The sequence below is a fragment of the Notamacropus eugenii genome, chromosome 4, assembly GCF_028372415.1.
Source record: "Notamacropus eugenii isolate mMacEug1 chromosome 4, mMacEug1.pri_v2, whole genome shotgun sequence".
Lineage (NCBI taxonomy): Eukaryota > Metazoa > Chordata > Mammalia > Diprotodontia > Macropodidae > Notamacropus > Notamacropus eugenii.
In genome coordinates this window covers 184,512,119-184,539,906 of record NC_092875.1, presented here as the reverse complement: position 1 = coordinate 184,539,906, position 27,788 = coordinate 184,512,119, and the positions used below count along the sequence as shown (strand labels likewise).

At 35.7% G+C, this 27,788-nt stretch overlaps 1 protein-coding gene across 4 annotated transcripts in view; it reads right to left on the bottom strand.

Annotated features, from left to right (window-relative positions):
- PHACTR1 (phosphatase and actin regulator 1) overlaps positions 1-27,788 on the bottom strand; it is a 668,125-nt gene that overhangs the window by 619,225 nt on the left and 21,112 nt on the right. For all 4 annotated transcript variants that reach the window (XM_072603838.1, XM_072603846.1, XM_072603839.1 and 1 more), the window contains one exon: positions 9,266-9,412. In XM_072603838.1, coding sequence (XP_072459939.1) covers positions 9,266-9,412 — 147 coding nt within the window. The remainder of the gene's footprint in view (positions 1-9,265; positions 9,413-27,788) is intronic.

Below are 27,788 nucleotides of genomic sequence, written 5' to 3'. Positions count from 1 at the left end.
TTAGCCCACTGTCCTAGTGTATAGAACATTCAATAAAATGAAATGTGTATGGTAGAACCTAGAAGTACAATGATCCTAATTTGTAGCACAAAGATGTATGTTCTATACATGTCCAAATTCATCCCTACATCCTCTCTTCTCTTTTGTGTTTTCTCTCTTAGGCTGATAATCAGATCTTGTAGCACTCACTCCGAGCTACAGGAGCCAAAATTGGCTTTTCCCTGCAGACACATGCTTCTTGTAGGCAGGAAAAGTTCCCACATCTGAGCAAAGGCAGTTAGAGGAGATGCCCTAGAGCATTAACTGCCAGAGTAATACATTTCCTAAGTCCTACCCCTTGCCATGTCTGCCACTGGAGCTGACTGTGCCAATGCCCATTTATGAAAACTCATTTTCCTGCTCCATCTGCAAACGTGGAATAGCAGAGTTGGAGAAACAGTTCCTACATGCTTGTATAGGAGCATTTCTAAACTAGTCAAACATTGACTTTAGTTTAAACTGATTAACTGGGGCCCATTTACATGTCAATGTGATTGGTGGAGATGGAGATTATAGTTAACATTATATCTATGTTTCTATAGAGAGGACTTCAAATGATGAGTTGATTATGAGGTAAAATAAAAATTATTTAGGAAGAACATATAATAGATATCAGGAAAGAGTAGTGTTGTGTAGGGAGGATTTAGAAGGCCATCATCAAAACAAGGAAGATCTCATCTGAGTCCTCTGATACATACTGATAGTATGACCATTTCAAGTTAACTTCTCAGTATTCTAAGCAATATTCTAAGACTATAAAGTACAGAGAAGTTTCCTCATCTAGAAGTTCCCTATACCAATGAAACCACAGATCCAATCCCAATCATTAGCCCTATCTGCTGCCAAACATATGCCTAAATACAATGTAGAATGCAGAAGAAAAACTCATGCTTTTTGATGAAAGGATTTGAATAACCTGCTGCTGGTAGGATTATTTCTTGGACATGTAAGTATGGCCATTAATGATCAGTTTGTGACCAGTAGCTAAGTACCTACTGGTATATAAAAAAAATTTAAAATAACTACAAAGTTTTGATTATTCAAGTTGCATTAGGAGACTTACAAAAGGACAGTCATCATTCAATAAAGTTGTAAAATTGATTTGGTATTTTGTTTAAAGATTCTTTGTAATATAAAGGCCTTGCAGTTATAGCAATTAAAATGACAAGAGTTCACTTTTTTGAGCTTAGTTAGACTTTCCTGAATGCATCATGGAAAAGTCAATCTTATCAATGAAAATATAAAAATGCATTAAAATATGAAAATATTAAAGTGCAAGGCATCTAGTTTTGCTATCTGTGAAACAAAAACACCTATAAAGAACACACACAGACACTATCTGCATCCAGAGAAAGAACTGATAGATACAAAGAATAATTTTATATGTACACACATGTGTATATATGTGTGTATATGCACACACAAGTGCATATGTGTATGTATATGTATACATACATATATGTGTATATATACCCATTTGTGTCTAATGGCAGCCATCTCTGGGAGTGGGAGGAGGGATAAAAAGAAATTTACATGACAATGTATATTTGAAAGGAATAGCAAGATGTACATAGCAGATATATAGTTTCATATGCAATCATTTTTTAAAATTATACTATGTTACGGAAATGCTTGTTTTATTCCATAAATTAAAAATTAAAATAAAAAATAAACAAAAACAATTATTCTTATAAATGGGTTGTTTAGGCTCTCATGAAAAACAAACAAACAAACAAAGCAGATTGGTTCCAAAGTATATAGTTTCTAATCACTTCACAAGGCAGGAGTCTGCAAGTTGTCACTTGAGATCCAAATCCACTGGCTACCTGTTTTTGTTGGGGTCATCAGCTAAAATGTTTTTAATATTTTAAAATATAATGGAATTGTATTTTAAAATAAAAAAGGCACTTTTTGCTTGAGGGATGTAGTTTTACAGTTCCTGTTTTATAACGTAAGAAAAATAAAGCCATTCTCAGGAATTTTTCTATCCTTGTTTTGCACTGAGTAACTTTCAATGTCATCAGCTTCTTAGGGGAGTGATTCTACCTTTTTTCCATTTCTCAAGAAGTATCCGCTAGCTTTCCTACACAGGAAAAGAGTCTATGCAGTTGGACCTCATCCTCTATTTCCATAGCTTATTTTTTAAAGTGTTTGTGCTCAAAATATCAAAGATAATGGTGTATGACTAGGGTTTTTTTGGAATGGTATCTATCCCAGCACTCAGTGGCATTAATCATGGTTATTAGGTTTAATATTGCAATATCCTAGGCATAAAGAAAATTCATTTCCTCTGTGTCTAGAACTTTACTCATGGGACTCCTTCTACCAATGTAGGTCAGCAACTTGATGGCAAGTAGGTAAGACCCACGGAGTTTCCTAAAGCTCGGAGAGATTAAATGACTTCCCCATTGTTACGTAGGTAGCATCAGAGGTAGGATTGGAATTTATATGTCATGCTGTTTCTACAATGTACTACATCAAGTGCAAAATACATATACATTTCACTCATGTTTGTTTTGATCCAGAGTTTGCACTTTCTTTGAGGCAGATTTTGTAAGAAAGAAAACCAAACCAAAGCCCCTTTAATTTATAGTTATATTATGTAATAAATACCCTGTTGCTAACTATTCTATTTAAAATTTAAAAAGGATACATTTCAATTTAGTTGTACTTCAGCATCTGGTATACATACATTTATCTACATGGATAATTTAAATGGATTATGCAACAGGATGAGAAAAACAATGACTCGTTTCCTCTTACAACTCACTACAGAGCTATAACTAGCAATTTTTGCACCTGGAACAAGGGACACAAAACATAGGATAGGCAAGTGACTTAAAACTCATCTTTTATTCAGTAGGGGAGAGTGATGTAGGAGAGAGTCAGGGAGACTGCGTCCAGCAAAGGAAGTGTTGAGTAGAGCAAGGAAGAGCTACTCAAGGGAGGAATTCACCTGGAATGCACCCATGGGGAGGCAGTGGGTAGCTTCCTATGTCAATTAATTATTCTAATGTGGTGCTAAACTCATTTGTTTCTACAATGCCAGGGAGGGTTGGATAACATAGTCTTTGAGGTTCCTTACAGCTTTATATCATGATCCTATGGTTCAAAGTTCTTTCAGCATATTCTTTAAATTCTTTAAATATGGACATTCTGGCACAATGTTCCAATTGGCTCTATCCTAGTTGTGGCTATCCGTGAATAGTATGGATTTTTCTTCTATTAAGATTGTTTAAAAAATATTGCATGTATACTAATGCACCTATGAATACACAAAATCATCAGACTTTAGAGATGGAAGGGACCTCAAAGGCTATCCAATCTGCCTTAAAAAGGAATTTCCTTTACAATATTTCTGACAATTGATCATCTAGATTTTGCCTGAATACATCCAGGGAGATCTTCAGGTCTTTACATTTTATTTGTCTCCCTATAGCAAGAAGCATTTCAAAATTTCTGACACATGATTTAGATAATTTAAATTCTAGTTACAATTGGGAATATTTATATGGTAGATGCTATTTATAGGACTATCATAAAGTCAACTATAACTAGAGCCTGTCAGAAGCACAAATGCACTTTCATGGATAGTGAGATTTATTTAAAGATGTTTTTAATGGTAAGGCATCATAGTGATTACCTGGTTAATTCTTTGTTTTCACAGATGAGGAAACTGACACATGGAAAACAATTTTCCCAAGATCACAGCTAGTTAATAGCAAAACTACAACTACAGTCCTGCTCTGTTGGTACCTAGTTCTTTGCTTCATTCATTTATTAGGCCACACTACCTCTTGCTCTCCACAGGCTAAATAATCCAAGCATACACCATCCTTGGAAATTTTATTCTGTGGATATATGGGCAAACAATTAGAATTTAAATGTTTAGCCTGTCTCAAACTGTGGCCATTCTATTTAATGAGCTGAATTGTTCACAACTTTTTTTTTCTTTAAACCAATATAACAGGCTTTAAAAAGAATTCAATAATGCCTAGATCGAAAGTTTCAGGAGTATTTAGTCATTTAATCCATTTCATTTTTATTTGTTTTGGATGATTCTGAAATGGTTTTACATACAGTGTGAGCTGATTATATAATGGCACGGCAAGCAACTGTGTTAAAAAGTCATTAGCGGGAGAGGTGGTGTAGAGTAAGTGGATAGAGAGCCAATACCAGAGACAGAATGCCAATGTCAGGAAGACCATTGGAGAAGTCCTACCTCTGACATATTCTAGCTGTGGGTAAGTCACTTAACCTCTCAGTGCCCCAGGGTGAATCTTAAATTGCAAAGAAATTGTATAACTGCATTGGTAGAGGGCATTTCCTCTGTGGAAGTGCCCCCCTCCCCAAAGAAATAGAAGATCCAGTTTTCCTTTTCCCAAAATATTCATGGGGAAGGATCATCTTTTCTTCATGTTAATAGTAATATTTTTCTTCTTTTTTGTATTAAAAACTAAAAATTCAAGATGACAGCCTGTGCTAAAATTTGGTTCTGATGCTAAAAAAGAAAGAAGAAAGATTAGAGGTGAAGTAATAGAAAGTAAACTCCTAGAGAATAGGGATTTTTTTTTATCTTTGTAGCCCTACCAAGCAGCACATAGCACAGCATACAATGGGTGCTTAAAATGCTGCTTGCTGATATCATAGGACAAAATGAAACTAAGAAAATGTCTTATTAAAATGACTTTTTGTTGTGTAAACCCTTGATAACCACTCCATGGATCTTGAAGAACTGGAGCTCATATATCAAATAAATAAAAGAGTTTAAGGTAATTGCAAGGCTATTAAATCATAGTCTCATGCCCTCTTCCAATACCTCCTCAGTTCCCCAGGTGTGGATCTTTTCTTATTAGAGAAAAGAACAGAGTTGTCTTTGTGAGGCAACCTACCACCTGATGCCAAGGCTAGTTGTTTACTTCTTGAGTATGTCTTAGTGGGGAATATTTTTAAGGCATGGGTAGGATTCAGTGGTCCCTTTCAACTTTAAAATTATGTGGCTTCATGATTTTACAACTATAGGCAGCCAAGGAGGATTTAGGATGGGGTTCCACTAGTTTGAGGTGGAGGGGAGCATTGAAAAGAGAATGGAAAGAATTGACAAAAAAGAAACTTCGAAGATTTACTTCACAATTTTACCTAGAACCTGCAAAAGCTGCTAAAGTAAAAAAATGTCACATTCTTTAATGCTACTTCTTCAAATCATGAACTCAGTAGAGGAATAAGGGCCTTCTTTCTTAACTTAGCAAGGATCAATAGTCAGGAAAGATTTCCTTTGGTTTCCACCTTACTGGGAACTGATATTCTTGCAGTTAACCAGGGTGAGCCATTTCTGACTGTCATTGGCCTCTAGCCCTAACAGGAAGGAAGAGGCTAGTAGTGGTCATAAATAACTATCCTTAGATAACCTCTGGAACTAGAACAAATTTCATCCTTCTAGAGAAGATGAATATGTCAAGACCTTCTTATACTGAAGAAAATAAGGACACCAATAAGGATAAACTTTTATGACACTGGATGATTTTCTTCCACTTTTCAATGCTGGACACTGTTAATTCTCTCCATCTAACCTCCCTCCCATACACACAGATACACACACACACACACACACACACACACACACACACACACATACACACACACAAGAAAGAACTAGATTATGAAACAAAGGTCACTAGGATAGCAATTCTGATCTCTTTTGACTTTTAGGAGAGAACTTTGAATGCAAGTACTACTTTATGTTCTTCCTTTTTTTCCTGTACCAGACTTTTATTTCAGTCATATTTGTTTCAATTATGTAGACCCATATGTTCTCTGACTGGATAGTTCAGATAAGCAGCAGCAAAATCTACCTCTTAGCTGGGTTTATGGTGTACAGAAGTGAGTGAATGTCTTCATGAGGCAATGTGGTTCTTTACAAGCTAAATGTCAATGGTGCTCATTACTAAATGAGAACACAATGACACTTCCTAATAACAGTGAGAACATACTCTTCTGTTGAAAAACAGGACATCTTTTGTACACATTTCAACTTCTGAAAAAGAATCACTTTAAGTGATTTTTGATCTACATTATTTTGGGCAAAAATGAAGTTAATTTCTTAGAACAATAAAGATTTATTCTTATGATTCATATACCTTTCCTGAGGTTGAACAGTAACTATATGGTCTGTTAAAACTAACGTGGGGAGGTTTGCATATAAATAAAACCAAAAGTATGCAAAGTATGTAAAATTTCTTCTTTCTTCCTTAACTGTGGGGGAATATTGGAAATTACAGTATTTTGGTGATGTTCTTTATTTATGGATATAGGTGGCTGGGTGCTAGTAAGATCTGAAGTTAAAGGCAAAAGGGAGCATACCTTATTCTTGCTATGGTGCTACTTCTAATCTAATATATTAAAAATCACACTTGAATATGTGTGGACCTGGTATCAGAAGATCTGAGACTTGGGCTTGAGTTTTGTTTCTGCCACTTAATAGTTGTCTGATCTTCAGTGAATTATTTGAGCATTCTCTCTAAGCTTCAATTTTTTCATCTGTAAAATGGATATAATACATGTCCTACCTGTATTTTAGAGCTTTTGTGAATAAAATACTTTATAAATCATAAGGTACTATAAAAGTGTGAATTAATTAACATAATCATAATTATTGTTATTATTCAGAAGAGCACTATACATTATGCACTTTATAGACAATCAAAATGTGACCAAGTCACAAATATTTCTAATACTTAAAACTTTAATCACTGATTTTATCTATAAATGATGGGTGTGAGGAAGCAGATATCCAATAGAAATAACTAAAATCAGCTAAGCATTTAACTGTGTTATAAATAATAAAATATTGGGGGGAGGATAAAAGATACCTTGTTTAATTGTTTATAAATCGTTGAGAAGTAGACCAAATCCTCTCTCTACTCAAATGATGTAATTTACTCAGTGTGTACAATATCAACTTTTCAGCAGTACAGATAACATCACTAATAGTTTAATTACAAGTTGAAGCTCAAAGAGATAAACATGGCTGTTTCTTTTACCCAGGGGTTACAATTACTTTTAAACATAGGGGAAAGGCATGTCTGTGAGAAGAGCTTACTTTGTCAAAAAAGTAACCAGCCACCAGCTGTAATATAAACAGCCAAGAGAGGAAACATCCAGAGAGAAAAGTACAGCTACATGTAAAAGTTGAACAGTGGAGAAGTAGGAATGAGACATAGTAAACACGCACCAAATGTAGGTGGGTAGGGAAAGGAAAGTTTTTGGTGCCCAGATATCCTGCATTTAATGACAATTCTGCCACTGAATGGGAATGGGCACCTCCCCAAACTCTCCAAATTATCTTTATTTGTCAACAGGCCTTTCATTTCAGCACCATGGAAAGGGGGACAGCGCTCTTGACAGTAGAACACTGGACTACTTCCTTTTATCAACAGAAATATTCTCCAGAGTATTCTCCTTTCTTTCCTTTTTACTTACTTATTTATTTGGCTAATTAGTTTTTAGAGGTGAGAGGGAGAGCAGGACACATATATGATGGCACAGATAAATATGAAGGGAATAAATGAAACACTTTTGTTTGTTTGAAGAGAAGATTGTCCTGAGTCTTCTTTTTCACTTGAAGGTGGACAGTAGGGCAGTGGAGTCAGAGTTGTTTTATTGGAATAAATAGTTTCAGGTTACTGGGCTTAGTTTTGTGAAGGAAGGTCTCAGATTAACTCATTGATAATTGAGAGCTATGGTTCCTTTATTCTGCTATATATTGTTGTTTCGTGGGGAAAGTAGCAGTGAAATGTAAATAAACCATGGTCAGTAAAACTGTCCTACTCTTTAACTACAAAATTAAGCAATAAACATTGCAAGAGAGTAACATGAATGAGTTAAAGGAAAAATGACCTGATATTCCACCTTCTTTTCTTTCTCCCTCTCTTAAAAAAATAATTTTGTGAGGATCCAGGAATAGTTTATTAGCAATGATCTTATAGAAAGGTACATATTTAGAGTTTCTCAGGATACACATAACAATCATAAGCCCAACCTGAAATACTCAAGAGAAGATCTGAGTATATGTTACATTGATTATTTCACTGAATACTGAAGTATGCTAGAAAAGCTAACATTGTTTTTCTTTAGGCTTTCCTTGCATTAAAGAGCTAAATTACATGTAGGATCATAAAACCACCAATTACACCCCAAGGAAGTTGAGTACATCGAAAACACAAGGTGGGAGATTTTATTTGTTGACAACTAAAGAGATGGGGATGATAGTTTTATCAATATTATAATAAATGCTATTTTTAAAAGTTTATTTTACTCCATTTTGTCTTAAAGAGAGGAAAGAAGGACAACATTCTAGAATTTACCAGGTAGAAGCAGAGCAATGGAGTCAGCCTAAATAAAGGCTTCTTAACGTTACCTGTAAGGTACTAACAGCACCAATAGTTGACAGCTAGCTGCAGTAGATGGGCTCCACAGTAAACCTTGAGCTTGTTCTATGGAGGCACTTCCAACTTGCTGAGTTCTTCCTGCCTCTTCCTTCTTCCCTCTTTCCCTTCTTTCTCAGCCTCAAGTATTATTTTCACTTATTTCCATTTAAGCCCCTTTGGTCACAGGTTAGTGACAATCACCAAAAAATTCCTCTTACACATGGAGTGAAAACATCATTGCCATCATCACCATCGCTAGTATCCTTATTTTCCCACAAACTCCTTGGCGAAACATTCATTATAATCCCTCAGAAAGCCGACATGCAGATAGGGGACCAACACTATAGCAGTGGTTCAACTGTCACCAAGTTCTGCCCTATGCTGGACCCCACGAAAACTGATCTCTTCAAAGCCCTTCTCACTCAACTCACGGACTGCCCCAACCCTTTTCTAAGGTTATTTTTATTATTGATACAATTTTCCCCCTGTTTCATAGGAAGATATGATTAGGTAGGAAAAGCCATGTGTGACACTTTCAGAGAATGTCATATTTCACATGCTACTCTACCCCCTCCCCCTCCTCAACACATACACACACCACACACCCTCTTACTCTGGCGACACAAAGAGAGTGAGTGAAGGAGTGAGTGCAGGGCACTCTGCCTGAGCAGGTTGGGGGGCGGGGGGTGGGAAGGAGAGCGCAGCCACGGGGAGAGGAGTGGGAGATCACTAGAGGGGGCGGGGGACTGAGCGGAGGAGAGAGGAAGGGAGCAAGGGGAAGGAAAGAAGCTCGTTCTTACCTGCTCCTAGGTTAAAGGAGATCCTAGCCTCGGCGAGATACGGGGTATCGCTCTTGGACCGGACTCTCCTGATGGGCCGCCGGTCTATATCATCCTCCGAAGATGCCGCCATTAATGTGGGAGGAAGGAGCAGGGTCGCCCGGCGAGCTGAGAGGGAGAAGGAGATGGAGAGAGAGGCGGAAAAGAGGAGGAGGGGAGAGGAAGGGACGCGCACACATAGAAAGGGGGATGGGAAGGGAGGAAGGGGGATGAGAAGGGAGAGGGAGGGGGATGGGGAGGAGGGGGAAAAGAGAGGGAAAAAGAAAAAAAAGAGGGAGAAACAGAGAGAAGGAGAGAATAGGGGCAAGGGAGAGAAAGAAAATCCGTTAAGGATCTATGGACTGGAGCAGAGATCAGGAAATCACTCCTTTCAGTCCAGTCCCCCCACCCGTCGCGCCCCTGTAGCCCTCTGCCACAGGGCAAAGGGGTTCAGTATCCTCTACTGACCCCCACCCCTATCCTGATCCTCAGCTGTCAGCAGAGATAGGAAGCCACAGGCTTGTCCCCTGGAGGGGAAAAATAAAATTCCAAGGAAAAGATGCCCAGTCAGCAGTGTACATCTCTCCCTGCCAAATATACTTACCGTGTTCTTTATGTGTGTTCACACACTATTATCTCAATAAACAATACTGTCCTTGTTGAAGGTGTTCTGGGTTGTTTCTCTGCACTTGCTTTCCCTTATTAGACTCATTAAGCTGTGGTAGCCTAGATCATTGACCATAAGGGAAGAGGTGAAAGCTGCCGCATTGGGTACATCCCTGGGTAACACTACTCTTCACTCAGGGTGTTCAAGGGAAAATTTGACCTTTTCTGAAAAGTACAAACTCTTTTCCTCCTGATTTTTTTTTTCCAGGTTGGGGGTGAAAAAAGGCTGAATTCATCTATTTCAAGTTAATTCATTGCAATAATGATTTATTAATTCAGTAGACATTTATCAAGTACTTATTAACTGCAAGTATTGAAATTAGTATATGCAAAGCAATAGTCTAGGTACTGGAGACAGAAAGACAGAAAGGAAAAAGTCCCTGACCTCAAAGAGCTTATATTGTGCTATGATGACCCGTGCAAAAAGTAGGCAGTGAGAGGGGGAAGGGAAAGATGAAATGGGCAGAGGAAAAATTGAGAATGGAGAAGACATTCATAAAAGGCAGGAAATCAGAGCAGGCTTTCCAGAGGGACTAACTCTTGAACTGAACCTTGAAGATCAGGATTCCAAGTCCCTTGTGGGAGGAAAGATAGTTTTTTGCATTTTGCATTTTGCAAGTGAATGGAAGAGAAGTAGGGAATGTTTGATTGCAGGGAGAGTGAGTAGTATGGTTTGAATAGAGTGTAGAGTGTATGAAGATTTGAGATGGATTGTAAAAGGTCTTAAATGTGGAGTTTGTATTTTGTCTCAGGAAATAGGGGATCATTGAAGATTTTTGAGCAGGGGAGTGACATGGTCAGAGCTGAGGCTTAGGAAGATTATTTTGACAACTGTGTGAAGGGTGAACTGGGAAAGAGGATAGACACCAGGAGAGAAGACTAGTCAGGAGATGTTTACTATAGTCAGGGCAAGAGGTACAAACTATCCTATATTTAGAATATACTTGGGTGAATGTCCTAGATTTTATGCTTACTACCTATGTGAGATGATAGGTTTAACCCCTCTGATTCAGATTCCTCATCTGTAAAATGGGAATAATTTTTCTACTTCCTAATTTACATAGTTGACAGGAAAATATGCTTTATAAATCTTGACACATTAAAGAAATACTATATGAATAATTGTAATATATTTCCATAACCATCAACTTTGTTCAGGTTCTTATTACCTCGTGCCTGGACTATTGAACTACTTTCCTAATTGGTCTCCTTTGTCTGGTTCATTCTGCACACTGTCACCAAATTACTTTTTCTTAAACACTTTCATTGTTCCCTTGCTTTAAAAAAAACCTTCAATGTCTCCATCACCAGCAGAATTAAAAATTCCAAATTCCAAAGCCTTGCTTTCAAGGCTTTTCAACAATATGTTCTGCCTACCCTACCATTTCAATCTCACCTACAATACCCTTATGTATTGCTAACCTATAGGTCTCAGTTTCTTTATCTACAAAATGAGAGAGTTGGATCTGGAAGGTTCATTCTAACTCTACCAGACTACAATGCTACTAATCACTCCAATCAGGCATAGTTCTCTCAAACTGCCTTATTCACCCGTTCCTTTTCATATCCAATCCTTCCAATTCTACTCTTCCACCATGAAGCTTTCTACTTAGAGCACCCAAAGAACATATTGACACCTGACATTTGGCAAGTTGTAGGATGTAGTATGGATCAATGGAAAACATATTGGCTTTGGAATCAGAAACCTGGGTTTGAATCTTCGGATCTGGCACCTTAGGGACTTGGGCTATTTACTTTTCCTGGGCTTCAGTTTCTTCATCTGTTGGAATAGATGACCTCTAAAACTGCTTCTAGCTCTAATTCTGTTGTGTATTGTCTTAGTAGTAACTAATGATATGTGTTAGTTTTCTCTGGGCAATGAAGTTGAAAGCTCTTGGAGGGTAAAGACTACATATTACACTTATCTCAAATTTCCCTATCCATGTTATGCACTCTCCCTCACTTCTGCCTCTTTGAATCCTTGGCTTCCTGGGTTCATGTCAAATACTACCTCTGAGTATAGATAAAGGAACTAAGACCCATATAGGTTAGTTGAAGAGTCCAAGTAAGGGAATTGTAGAAGGTGAGATTGAAATGGTAGGGTGGAGACCTTTCCTGATATCCCAGCAACTGGGACATGTCCCCTTTCACACTACTTTTTGATATTTCATTTTTCATATACTTTGCTTTTACTTATATTGCTACATTTCCCTCCAGAAAATGTTGTTTCAAATAATAAGGAAGTTTGAGGGAACAATGACTAGTTAGAGTGATTAATAGTTTTGTAGCCTGTTAGAGCTGGCATGAACCTTACAGATCCAACTCTCCCATTTTGTAGATAAATAAACTGAGACCCATATAGGTTAGTTGAAGAGAACACATAAGAGAATTGGAGTTTCATTCTAGTAGAATGTAATTTCTCTAAGGGCAGGGTGTGTGTGTGTGTGTGTGTGTGTGTACATACATATACCTATATGTATATATATTATATATACACATATATATAAAATGTATATATATAGGTATATGTAAATGTGTATACATATGTATATGCATGTATATATATAATTTATTTTTGCACCCCCAATGTCTAGTATATAAAAGTTTCTCAATAGAAATTTATTAATAAATGCTACATAAATGTTTTTGAATTCCACTTAGTGCCTAGTTGACTGTCATGCATATGGAAGTTATTTTTAGAGCATTGATTGGTGGTGAAACAGCTAGAGTTCTGGACCTGAAGTCAGGAAGATTTGAATTCAAATCCAGGCTCAGAGACTAACTAGCTGTGTGACTCTGAATCAGTCTCTTAACCTAGATGTGCTTCAGCTTCCTCATTTGTAAAATGTAGCTAATAATACCAGCCATATTCCCAGGGTTATTGTGAGGGTGAAAAAATGAGATACTATTTTTAAAGTGCTTTGTAAACTTTGAAGTGCTTGATAAAGGCTGCTACTTCCATTGTTATTGTTATTATCATTATTTGAAGTTAACTTTTATTCTTTATGTCCTAGTTCTTCATGGTGAAATGTATGTTTCCTTACCTGAGCATAAATGTGAAAATATACCTAAGATGGAAAGAGTAAAAGCAGCCCCTATTAAATCCTGCTATGAGATTCACCTTAAAGGTGAATTAGCAACCAAAAGTTGAAAAGTTTGATGTGTCAGTGTTGTCATTCTCTGCTCCTTCTATAAGCACAGCTATAAAACAGGAACAAGTAACTGGAAGGCAAGATTAACTTTCATTGGTGTACTTTGAACCTACTTGAAATAAGACTTAATATACTTACTCATTCCTTTATTTTTCTGTTAGATTTCCTATCTGGATTTTTCCTATGAAAGTTTCTTTCCTTTCTGTGGTGGTTGTTTTTTTATTTTATTGACTAATCTGTCAACCTTTTGAGCTGGTGAAAGGTGTATTGGATCAGTCATGACCAACCATTTTTCCATCTTGCTGGAACTCAAACACAAGTTATATAAGAGAAAAATTTTCTTCCACTTGAGTTCCCCATTCTTTAAATATTCCACATGTTTAGGAAAATAACATCCTCATCCTGGCTTTCCTCTTTTTTCTTAATAACTTAATGTATTTTGCTGTATATTGTATTCATCTAGATAATTTTTTTAGTGCAGTCATGGATAACTTTTAAAAATAATTCTTGAAAACAATTGCAACTTCCATGTTCATCTTAGCTTTTAACAATTTTCCATTTCTTTTGGTTACTTTCTCTTCTTCCTTCAAAATGATAACATAAAATTAATTAAAACTGAATCTTCTTAGCTTACCTTCTTTAATTTCTCTTCTCTCTATTATTTTTACCCAGTCCCCTTACCATAACTTCTTACATTTATTTATCCATGATTCTATATTTTATCATTTCTGACCATCTTATTTCTTAAAAGTTACCTATTACAGTTTATTGTTTAAGTGTAAATCCTTCTCTCCTCTTCCATTTCTCTTCACTTGGGGTTACAATCCAAATATTTCTAAACCTTTTGACCTCTGGGATTCCATTTGTACTCTTGAAAACTTATCATGAAGCATCCTACAACATGGAGTAATGAGTACCTCATTAGCTTTGGAATTAATGAGCCAGACCATTTCTATTTTAAGGTTCCTTGCAGTTTGAAAAGACATTATTTTAAAAACTTCTTATGATATACTCTAGTCATATTTTATTCTCTAAATCTTTCAACTTCATCTTCTGTTTGATAAATAATTGGCCAAATTAGATAAATCATATTCTATCCGCATTCCTCTCTAGAATTGGCCTAGTTTTTCTTTTTAAAAATTAGCATACACATATATAAATGTGTACATGTATATATATGCATATTCATATTGATGTATATGCATACACACATATAATTTAAGGTTTGCAGAGTTTTTTATATACATTCATTATTGTATCTGGTCTCACATTTTCTTGAGAATGAGATTACAAAAATTATAATAACCATTTTATAGATTAAAAAATGAGGTTTAAAAAAGTCCAGTGGCCTGCCCCAGGCTTAGTGAATGACAAAAGAAGAGTTTGTATCTATACCTTTGATATCAACTTGAATTTAAGCAGTGGTGGTCTGTAGATTAGTATTCAGTGCTAGAGGAAGAGAATGAGAAGCAGCCAGTGGCATGTGTACATTGGAGTTGAGAATGGAAAGTGGCATGTGGTTCATTCTATAATTCCTCACTTTTTTTGGCACTTTGAAATGTTGCACATAGATGAATTTACCAAATACATAAAGTTTATTCTTTAAATACTAATTTTACCTGTTTTTTTATGAAAAGCTATAAATTGCATTATAGTCTTACCAAGCTTCCTAAAACAGAATGATTTAAACTCTTCGTAGCTCAAGGTTATTATCATGATCATCAATTGTCTCACCATATTGTAACTCAGTATTTTTCTATCTCCTTTATATTGTGTTATACCATACCATTTGTTATTTCTGCTTTTTGTACCTGACTCTAGCCTAAGCCCTTCCCTTACTAGTCTACTGTAGTCTGAACAATCACATAATCAGTACCATTAAAACTGTTAGTAAATAATGAGTTAATAAGCTATTCAAGCTATGAATAGATTGAGGGATCCTTCTGGGTAGTAAAATATAGGAATTTTATTGCATTTTTGTGATAACTATTTTAGTATTTAAAGGACATTAAGAAAATCCTTTTTAACTTCACGAATTGTGTCCTGTATGGCTGAAAGTGATAGAAGGTTACCCTTTGGGTAAATGGAGTATCCCTGTAAATGATGATTTGATGAAGATGAAAGATAAAGTCTGTGTCTCTACACACTATCTGGCTTGGTTCTTGACTTTTTAAAAACAAAAATATTTTTAACTGACTTTGTCAGTCAAAATATAATATTTCTATAGGCACAACTGAAGAGCATCCCTACTTACTTGCATATACACATGTAATATATGCTATAATATATGCATATATGCTAACATAGGGCAGCTAGGTGGTACAGTGGATAGAGCACCAGTGCAAGAATCAGGAGGACCTGAGTTCAAATCTCACCTCAGACACTTGACACTCACTAGCTCTGTGACCTTGGGCAAGTCACTTAACCCCAACTGCCTCACCCTGGGTCATCTCCAGTCATCCTGATGAATATCTGGTCACTAGATTGAGATGGCTGTGGAGGAGAAGTGAGGCTGGTGACCTGCATAGCCCTCCCTCACTCAAAACAAAGTCAAGTGCGAGTCATGTCATTATTTCTCTGATGTCATGGTCTTCTTTGGCAACGAAGGACAAACACACAGACATAAGCTAACATGTATGTATGCATACATACATGCATATATATGTATATTTGAAAGTGTATAAAGGGATTACAATATGTTATGTGATCCGAGGAGAAATCACTTCCAAATGAGAAGGAAGAGAGGTACCACAGGAATAATGGAAGACTTCAAGGAGAAAATGACATTTAACTTGTGCCTTAAAAGTGGAAAAGAGTCAATTGATAGAAGCCAACTTTATCCAAGTCAACAAACATTGATTACGTATCTACTTCATGCAACTCTCCATATTTTGGGAGAAAAGGCCAAATAACAGTAATAATGGTAAATATGTATACGGTGCTTACTATATGCCAGGCACTGTGCTAAGGACCTTACCATTATTATTTCTTTTGATCTTCACAACTACCTTGGGAGGCAGATGCTTTTATTATCCCAATTTTACAGGTGAGGAGACTGAGGCAAAAAAAAATGATGTGACTTGCTCAGAGTTATACACTAGTAAGTGTCAGAGGTCAGATTTGAACTCAGGTCTTCCTGATTCTAGACCTGGCACTCTATCTACTGACCCACTAGATGAGCTACCTAACTTCAAGGAACTTAGAATGAGTTGACAGAAAAGGGACCGTATAGAAAGTATAGTTTAGGGAAAGGAATTATGGGATAGCATTCCACTATATGTGTCTGAGATTACCTTCAGAAAGACAGCTGAGCCTATCCCCTTCATTCTGAGTAAGCCAAAATTTGGGAAGGTGCAACTTTCCTCTTTGGAGTAGTCTGACCCTAGTTTTATATGTGCTAGCTTTAAATTCTTATAAGAGTAACTCATGCTTAATAGACGTATTGAGAAAAATTGAAACCTGAGGTTTTAGGATTTTGGAGAAGTTCCAACAATAAGGTCTGAAGTGTTGGGCACTGATAATTTCTTATCCTTTCTGGCAAAACCAGGAAATTGCATTTGAATCTTTACTTTGTAATGCTATAGAAAATAATAAAAAAATAATTAAAAACATCTTCAATTACAATACATATAATCTTAATGTCAGAGGAATATAATAAATAAATAATGATAAAGCTTTCTTGGGGCAAAGCATGATATGTGCTATATTATAGAAACAAGGCATTGAGTAGTTTTTTTTTAAATTATTCAGGAGTTCCTTTATTCATTCACCCAACTCCATAGAATTTTAGAAATTTAAGGTCCTAAGAAATCATCTAATCTAATCCCTTTATTATAGGGAATAATAAATCCAAGCCCAGAAGATGGTAGTAACTAACTCAGGGCCATTTAGCTAATAAGTCTGATAGATCGGACAAGATCTCAGCTCTCTCAATTCCTAGGCTTAGGGATATATCAATTTGCATCACTGGAAGGAATATGAGCAATGACAGGGCACCGGATCTTTCCATTTTGCTCATTCCATAGGAAACAGATGGGTATGCAGAGAATTGTATTGTACCCTCTGAAAGTTAAGAAGCCTAGAGGAAAGCTCCCAGGCTTTCAGAAGGGCTTTCTAGATTCACAGAAGGATGTGGGAAAGGGAGAAAAGATGTAGATGATTTTGCTCTTCAGTCTTGCAGGAAGTAGCTACATAGATAATATCATAGATCCATCAGAGTTTTGAAGTATTTGAAGTCTGTTTCTGGGTGACTTCCCTTCTTCCTCCATCATTCCTCCCTTTCCCTTTCGTTGACCTCAGGCTGCTGAACCCCAAACAAGAACATGCACATGGAAATTCTCAGTTCTTTTCTCTTATCAGAGGGAAGCATTCATGTGAATCATTTCCCAAAGCATAGACTCTCTTGCTTCTCTCCATTAGTCAGAGTATCAAGAAAGTTAGGTCTCAGAATATCCTGGGCATGAAGAGAGGGAAAATAATATTTCAATATAATATGTTGATTAGTTGGAAACAAAAATAAAATATCCTCATATTTTATATGCTCAAAATGACCATTTGTGATATATGATTCATGTCCCCAAACTTATTCTTGGATATTTTAAGTAATAATAAAAATAAGTTGTATTCTCTGATTTCTGTGCTTCTTACATGAATAAACCTTAATGGAGTGACTATAATTATTGAAATATTATTAGTTTCAATTTTGAAGATTAAAAGCTGAATCCTAGGTTGGATTAGCTGGCCTCAGAGCCTCCTTACCATTTAGAGATAGATTCTGTGATATTTTAATCTCCGATCATGTAAAAGTTTCTTCATATGTACAAGTTGTGACTTGTCCTTAATACTATTCTCCTTCTAAAGTGTGTTAGGCTGTTGTGTTAGTGTGTTTGTAAGCAGTGTATTGGCATCCTGGCCTGCGAACAAGAGGCAGTGTGCTGGAATCTCGCCTAGGATCCTTCTTAGAGGAGCCTGCACTGAGTAATCACCATAACAGCTAATTTGATATAATACTTGACATGATCTCATTTGAGCCTCATAACAACACCATTGGACACTGCTGATAGCACCATTTCCATTTCACAGATGATGAAACTGAGGCATAAAGGGATTAAATGAATTGTTTTTGGTCCCACAGCTAGCAAATGAAAAAGGGAGGCTTTAAATTTAGTTCTTCTTGACTACAAGTCCAGAACTCTATCTGCTCTATCTGCCTCAGTGAGAAGGAGTACACTAGACTTATTATAATCAAGGGATCTGGATTCTACTCCTGACTTTGTCACCAACTACCAACATGAATTTTATTTCTCTAGGCTTCATCTCACTTTTCTCATTTAAAAATTAAAGGATTTTGACTAGGTAATTATTAAGGCTACTCCCAAGTTGAAAATTCAGTTATTCTGTGAATTATTCCTTTAAATAGAAGGAAAGTCTGACCAGCATTTCTGAGCATATAATAAAGTTTAAAATGTTACAAGAAGAAACAATGCAGACAGGGAAAAGGTAGAAATACATACATTCATACTCATATGTGAGCGTGTGCGTATAGGACAGAAGAGCTGAAATTAAATCAATTCTTTTTATTCTGTTTTAAACTGCACTGACATTAGATTGTTATGATCATATCATAAGGTATAAGTCAAAAATACTCTGAGGAAAAATATGACTTGGCAGACTATTAACCATTGATAAAACTAGTGAAATAGTCTTTTGCTCCTATGGCTGATATTTTTCCCTTTGAGCAAAACATGGTAGAATTTGATTTTGTCGCACTTGTGTCATTATTTCATAAATGTAACCCAATCATATAAGGATGGAATGAGTTAACAAATGCAAAGTGCATTGCAAACCTTACAGCAATGTATAAATACTAGTTATTAGTCATGTAGTGAATAGAATACTGATCCCAGAGACAGGAAGGCCTGAGTTCTAAACCTTTCTCAAACACTTACTATCTGCGTGACCCTGGGAAAGTTACTTAATCTCGGTCTCAGTTTCCTCAACTATAAACTAGGAAGAATAATATAACTTACCTCCCAGAATTATTGTGAGGATCGGGTGAGAAAAGATTTATGAAGCATTTAACAGTGACAGGCATATAGTAGGCATTTAATAAGTGTTTTCCCCTTCCTTGCCTCCATTGTCTCCCCCATTCCTCTTTATCCCTCTTTTTCTTCCTTCCTTCCTTCCTTCCTCCCTCCCTTCCTTCCTTCCTTCCCTCCTTCCCTCCTTCCTTCCTTCCTTCCTTCCTTCCTTCCTTCCTTCCTTCCTTCCTTCCTTCCTTCCTTCCTTCCCTCCTTCCTTCAATCCTAAACCCTAAAAACTATGTAAACTATTATTATGTCATTGCAATGAAACCAAATTATCTAAAAACTAAGTTCATATTTTGTTTAAAATATTCTCCTGTGAGAAACATGATTCTTGCAGATTGTTGATAACTGAAAATCAGAAAGTTACAGAACTTGTGTGTAACATGAAAGGATAAATTGATCTTAAAGTTAGAGAAAAAGCAGATACGGTGTATAGTGGAGGGGGGAGTTCTCACTTACACTCTATTCTTTGATTTCTGTCATATGTAGAGAAAAGGCAAGTTCCAGATGACAAGACCTAGATACCAGCCTCAGCTTAAGCATTTCCCAACGGTAAGATATTGAATAAGTCATTTAATATCTCAGAATTTAATTTTACTCATCTCTAAGAAGGAAATAATAGCATTTGTACAATATAGATGACAAGGTCATTCTTGGTAACCACACAACTTTTAATAAATATGATAACGATCACTCACAGTTGAAGAGTTTTATAAAACAATACTGTGGGATGGATGGAATAAATATCATCTTCATTTTATATTTAATAGTGCTGTTACTCAGAGAGGTAAATTGTCCTTGGTCCTTGTCTCACGTTAAACCAAGGTAATTTGTAGAATGAGAACTAGGAAGTCAGATATTCTGACTTGATGGTTAGTACACTTTTTGCATTAGACTATGTTGCCTCTAATGGAAAAAAGGGTTTTTTTGTTTATAATTAAAATATACAATAAAGCTAGTGCTTTATAAGTTGTGAAACACTTTATGAATAACTTATTTTATCCTCACAATAATCCTAGGAAGCAAGTAATATTATTATCTCTGGTTTATAATTGGGAAAACTGAGGTAGATGGAAGTTAAGTGATTCATTTAGGGTCACATAGCTAGTTCATTTCTAAGACTGGATTTGAGCTTCAGTTTTCCTTATACCAGGTCCATTGCTCTATCTCCTGTGTCACACAGATGCATAAAATGATGATATGTATATTGAGATATTTGAACAAAGATTCCTGGCTGACTCCCTTGTAGGTTCTCCTTGAGATACACAGGTGAGGCACTATGACTTTGCTAATTCCCTTCAGTGATGCATATCTTAACTCATCCATGTCTTCTATGTGGTTAATTCTTATCCATGCTGTCCCAAGGACTTGTCACATGTTGTCTACCCATTATGCTGAGGTATTCCTTCAGCAGCATGACGGTATCAGTGAAGCACTTTGGTAACCATCTTCTATTTCTGTCACAGAATTTCTTGATGGTATACTTTGCTCCTGTTTTACCTTGGAGTTCTTCAGTCATGTGTGACAGACTATTTTCACTTACTTCATTGACCTCTATGTGACATACAGCTTTAGTTCATCAGAGGAAGGGATGCTATATAGCTCATTGCCATACAGTAACACTAGAAAAATGTTAAGATTGAAAAAGATGGGTTTTGGATTTCATAAAAATTTTGGTATTAAAAAAAAAAGCTTTATAATTTCCTGAAATTAATCCATCTTGGTCTCTTCTTCCTTTCCAACTCTGGGCTAATCTCATTATACCTTTATACTTTCTCAGATATACATACTGTTGGACAAGCTTTATAGACTTTCCATCTAAATGCAGGTTTGAAATCTTGGCAATGGATGTTATTTATCCACTTGGTGTTTAATCTGTGGATGGGTAGGCAAAACGTCTTGAATGATTACAGATATAGTTCAGGAAGCTCTACAATATCCTGGGAATTGATATAGTCAACATAATGTCATCTACAAAGAGGATCATCTTTAAGACCTCACCATCTCCAGAACACTTTGCCTCAACCTGAACTCTGGCCAAGATTTCCTTCAATGGAAGGAAAAATACTTTTGGTGAGAGCATATCTTCCATCCTCTGATTTTGATTATGAGTGTCATTGAACATGGTTATGTCTATTGTTAGATTATACAAGGAATTCTGAATGAATTTGATGTATAATTGGAAGGTATCTTCCTTTAAAAATCCTAAATGGAATGTTTTTTATAATTGATAAACCAATTTAGAAGCATGTATTAATCACCTACTATATGCCAGGTACCATGCTAGGTGCTAGAAATTACATTCAATAAACAAAAAGAATCCCTACTTCCAAGTAACATATTCTCTACATCTTTCAATTAACTATAAAATTTGAAGATATGATCCATTATTGTATATTGTTGACTTGTTCTATAAGCCAGATGTTTATCTATTAATATTCTTATCAAGGATGCCTTAAATTTGTATATAGATAACTCTCATAAGTATTTTGTACAGATGAAAGAGTAGCCACTCTCATTTATCCTTTTTCAGTACTAAATCAGTGATTTCTTCCACTGTCTTTGATATCTTTCCCTAATTCAGATACCTTATATACAAGTATCTAAATGCCTTCACAATTGAACTGCCTTCAGCATGGATTTCCATATATATTTGGTCCAATTTGGCTTCTTTTCCATCTTTGTTTACTACCCTCCTCCCCCATATCTACCTTCTCTTTAAGTAATTTCTGAATTGTGATGTTAGGGTCCAAGTATGGTAGTTCCACTGTCCTTGATGGAAAATTCAAATTTGTTGAAATTACTTTTGCAAATCTTTTCTGTTTTTTCTTAGGTTTGCAGTCCTTCTATTTTTATCTTGGAATGCCCTTGGAATGCCTTTTCTTGTTTAAATATCTTACCACACTTAATGGACTCAGCCCTTCCTAGCTTCTGCCTGCCATGTGATACAATAGTTTTTATCATCGTTCTTTTTAAGATTTTGCAGACCGGTTTACATTCTAAACTGGTGTTGCCTTTGGCAACTATTTCTTTCCATTTGGCAAGTAAGTTAGATGTTTAGTAACTAAGATACTTTCTGGAATCTTTTGATCTTCTTGTTGTGGCAATTAATTTACATTTGTTATATTTCTGGATAAAAGTATTACGGTAATTTTTGATGTCAATTTAAACAATTGTTTTTTTAAAATTACTTCAAGGTCTAATTATTTTAATTGAACTAAATATTCTTTTTTGTTCTTTTTAAAAAATATTCCTTTTTTTTTATAAATTTGAATCTTTGCTATGATATGATCTGATTTTACATGGTAAATAGCTGACACAGACAATTCCCTCATCAATAATAATTTTTTGAGAGAGGTAATCAAGCTTTTTAATGGCTAATAATTGTAAGCTTATAGATTCAAATGACAGAAATATTATACTTGTATTTTAAATCCCAAAATGTATAGAAACATAAACAAATATATGTTCCTGGGCACCTTTTTCTTTCTTGTTCTCTTGTCCTCTTGACCCCAAGGAGTACACACATACAGAGATCATGTACTGTTACAACGTTTATGGTAAGTTTTCTAAATACTTTCTGTCAATTCTGAGGCCAACATTCTGGTCTTGATTAAAAGAGGAAAAAAGATTAAATTGTACTATGCAAAGCAATTTCTTTCCATGCCTGTCACCTATCAAATTTAGTCACCAAACAGTGTATAAACAACTAAATGTAACAGAAGATCTTACAGTGTGGTTTCAGAAATAAAGTAAGATCTATTTTTAACCAGCTCTGCCTGAATATTTCCCCCCTTTTTTATTCTGCAACATGCTATGATTCTGTAGACTGATCAAGCTACATTTTCCCCAACTTCTTTAGAACAACTATTTGGGTAGAATTTGAGTTTTGATGAAAACAAGCTAGAATTTGAAACAATATTGGTACTTTCAAAAGTTCAATTTATGCAAATATTTCAAGTGGACTTGCAATTCTTTGGAATCCATAAGTACTCTCAGTGTAGTCATCAGGAAAAGAAAAAGGAAGTTAATTCATTTAAATAAACCCATATCCAACCAAGGTGGGGCCAAACTGAATTCACTTCAAATTGAATTCCTTTTTGAAGCATATCATACTATATCAAGACTCTAATGTAGGGAAGCCAAAATGGCAGAGTAGAGTTAACAGCCCAGCTGAACTCTCCCAACATTCCTCTTCAAACAACTTTAGAAAGGCACAACAAATAAAATTATGGAGAGACATGGCCAATAAAGTGACAGGATGAGACATTTTTCCAGCTGGAGACAATTTAGGAGGTCAGCAGGAGAAGTCTGTGACACTAGAGAGAGGGCTGGCCTGGACCATATATGGCACCAATATTAGCAATAGGCCCTGGAGGCAGTCACAGCAGTAGCAACACCAGCAGTGTCCAGAACTCTCAGCTAATATATGGTGAGGTTATTGGACAATTGATCAGAAAGAGACTATAGGCAATTCTAAGCCGATACCGGGTATAGGACCTGGCACTATTTGGAAACTTCATTGTTCATATACAGTTCTTGGTCACAACCAGAGAGAAATGCTGGTAGTTGATCAAAAGAAGCAGGGTCCCTGGTTACACTTCTAGGGTAGAGAGGAGTGCTAATGCTTATGGTTATAAGGGAGCAGGGGCCCATCCTGGGTAAAGACCAGAGCACAGACCAGGTGAGTTGTAACCATATCTCTTTCTAGATCATAGCACCTTGGAAGCATTAAAAACTTTCAAACTCTAAAAATTAGATCTGAAAACAGCATCATAGAAAAACACTGAATCTTGAAATAGTGCCTAACACCCATCCAGGCAAGCAGAGCCCAACTTTAACATAAAGTTCATATTCATTAAATAGGCTGGAAAAAATGAGCAAACAACAAAAAAGAAACCTGACCATAAAAAAACTTCCAAGGTAGTGGGAAAGATCAAGACACAAACTCAGAAGAAAACAGTGTGAAAATACCTACAAGCAAAGGTTAAAAGAACATATGTGTGTGCATACATATATGTGTGTGTGTGTGTGTGTGTGTTGTACATAAGTGTAATGAAAATTCCTGGAAGGGTTAAAGAAAGAGACATTAGTGGTGGAAGAAAAATTGGGAAAACAAATGAAAGTGATGCAAGAAAATTAAGAAAAGAGAATTAACAGCTCGGTAAAAGAGATACAAAAAAAATACTGAAGAAAAAACACCTTAAAAAGCAGAATTGGCCAAATGGAAAAAAGACATACAAAATCTTAATGAAGAAAATAATTCCTTAAAAACTAAAATTAAGCAACTGGAAGATAATGACTTCATGAAGCAGCAAGAAATAATAAAACAAAGTCAAAAGAATGTAACAATAGAAGAAAATATGAAATATCTCTTTGGGAAAACAATTGGCCTGGAAAATAGATTGAGGAGAGATAATTTAAGAATTATTGGGCTACCTGAAATGTATGATAAAAAAGGATGTAGATATCATTTTTCAAGAAGTTACAAATGAAAACTGTTCCAGTGTCTTAGATCCGGAGGGTAAAATAGACATTCAAATAATCCACAAATCACCCCCTGAAAGCAATCCCAGAATGAAAACTCACAGAAATATTATAGAAAATTTCCAGAACTCTCAGATCAAGGAGAAAATATTTCAAGCAGTTGAAAAGAAACAATTCAAATATCATGGAACCACAGCTTCTGTGTAAAGGATTAGAGGGCTTAGGAGGACATTTCAGAAAGCAAAGGAGCTAGAATTACATCAAGGATAGCCTACCAAGCAAAATCTTAATATAATCCTTCAGGGGAGAAATGGATGTTTAGTGAAATAGAAGACTTCCAAGAATTCTTGATGAAAAGACCAGAGTTGAATAGAAAATCTGACAATCAAATATAACTCAAGTGAAGCACAGAAAGGTCAATATGAAATTTTAAGGCACTTAATCAGTTTAAACTGTTTACCTTCTTAAGTGGAAAAATGATAAATGTAACCCCTAAGAACTTTATCATTATTAAAACAGTTAAAAATCCACATAGTTGGATGGCATGAATATGAATTGTTTTTTTTGGGGGGGATGATCTCAAACAAATTAAAGGGTAAGAAAGAAGGATGTACTGGGAGAAGGAGAAAAATGGGGGAAATTATCTTACATAAAAGCGGTGTGCCAGGAAGAGTTTTTACAGTGGAGAGGAAAATGGGGGAAATTAGCAACACTTCAACTTCACTCTCATCAGAATTAGTTCAAAGAGGGAAGTAATATCAAAATTTGTGTAGCAAGTTTCTCTTATAAAGGCCTTATTTCTCAAATCTGTAAGGAACTGAGTCAAACTTAAAAATAAGAACTATCCCCCAACTGTTAAATGGTCGAAGGACAGTTTTCAGAAAAAGAAATCAAAGCTATCCGTAGTCATTTGAAAAAATGCTCTAAATTACTAAAGATTACAAATTAAAACTCTAGGATACTGCTTTATATCTATCAAACTGCTAATATGAAAAACAAATAAAATGACAAATGTTGGAGAGGATGTTGAAAAATAGGAACTCAAATGCACTCTCGGTGGAGTTGTGTACTGGTCTAGCCATTTTAGAGAAGAATTTGGAACTAGACCCAAAAGGCTATAAAACTGTGCATACTCTTTGATTTAGCAATAATATTATTGATCTGGATTCCAAAGAAATTAAAGAAAAAAGAAAAGGACTTATATGTACAAAAATATTGGTAGCAGTTTTTTTTGTGGTGTCAAAGAACTGAAAATTGAGAATGTACACCAATTGGGGAATGGTTGAACAAGCTGAAGTATATGATTATGATGGAATACCACTGTGCTATAAGAAAAGATGACTGGTATAGTTTTAGATAAACCTGAGAAGACTTCTATGAACTGATGAAGTAAAGTGAGAAGAACCAGGAGATCATTGTACACAATAACAGCAATCTTGTAATGATGATTAACTATAAAAACTTAGCTGCTTTGATCAGTTTAATGATCCATAACAATCCCAAAGCATTCATGATAAAACATACTTCAGACAGAGAACTAACAAACTCTGTGTGCAAACTGAAGTATAGCTTTTCCACTTTCTTAATTTTTCTTGACTGTTTTTGGCAACATGGCTAATATGGAAAAATGTTTTGTATGATTTTGCATGTACAATTAATATTCTGTTGTTCTCCTTCTCAATGGGTGGAGGAGGGCCTGAAAGGAGAGGATTTAGAACTCAAAATTTTTTTTAAAAGTATGTTTTTTAAAGTGAAGAAAAAAGAATCTCATATTGCCTCAAAAAATCCCCATAAAGTAATTAAGAACAAACTTTATGTCCTTCACTGAAGTCCTTCTCTGATGCTTCATAGCAGTGGGAAATGATCCTGAGTTCTTGAGGGCCCTGCTCTAGTAAGTCCAGAGGCTTCAAGGGAAGCCTTGAAGGATTCAGGTATAGGACTTAGGGAAAAATTATCACTCGAAGAGCAGTTTAACTGATTTCCAAGACCCTCAGTACCATAAAGTCTCTACAAAGTGATCATTTATTTTAGACCACAGAAACTCAGAAGTCAACTAAAGGCATAAAGGATCTGTGATTTCTGTGTGAATAGAGGAAATACCTCTAGCTATCTGGACCTGGAGTCCAGATCTGAGTTCAAATTTGACCTCAAGCACTTACTAACTGTGTAACCCTGGAGAAGTTACTCAACACTGTTTACCTCAATTTCCTTATCAGTAAAATGAGCTGGAGAAGGAAATGGCAAATCACTCTAGTGGCTGCCAAGAAAACCCCAAATAAGGACACAAAGAGTTAAACAGGACTGAAACAACTGAAGGAACAGAGGGAATCCCATACTCAAAGAGTCACAGATCCTCAAAGTAATAAAATAGTATAAATCCCATTCTCTAGAATATAGCTTATCCTTCATTATAAATATTGGACAAACAATGCAAATGAATCCAGAATTGAATAGGAAGAGGAGAGTAGGTTCGATTTCTTTTAGGAAATTGTGAAACTTCTTTAAAGTCCTCAGACTTCTCATAGAAAAAAATAGATTCACCATTTTATGCCAATATTCTGCCAGTGTCATTGTAAGACTGAGAGTCATAGAACACTGTAGTCTCTGAAAAATTAAAATTGACATTAAAAAAAGAGCAATGGAGAGGTACCTGGTGGGTGTAAGCAGGCTGCAACATGTAACAAATAAAGAACATAGAAACCAAACTAAAATAAAGGATTCTGTCACAGAAATGAATAATATAAAGGGGGAAGGGGTGTGATTATGAGGTGAGACTGAAAGATAACCAGTGGATATACTATGTACTCCATTAATATTCTTGTGATAACTGTAGAAAGTGAAGAAAGGTCAACCAATCAATATTAAGCACCTACTTTGTGTTAGTAGTTAAGTGCTACAGATACTAAAGGATCATGCCCTTAAGGAGCTTACCATCTAATGGAGGAGACAACATACAAGCAAATATTTACAATAGATCGAAATATATACAATGCAAGTGATATTCAGGTTAAATAGGAAATTATTAAAGGGAAGGCTTTAGAATTAAGAGGGCTTGGGAAAGGCTTTCATTAAAAAATGGGATTTTTGTTGGGCTAAGAGGAATCCAGGAAGGTC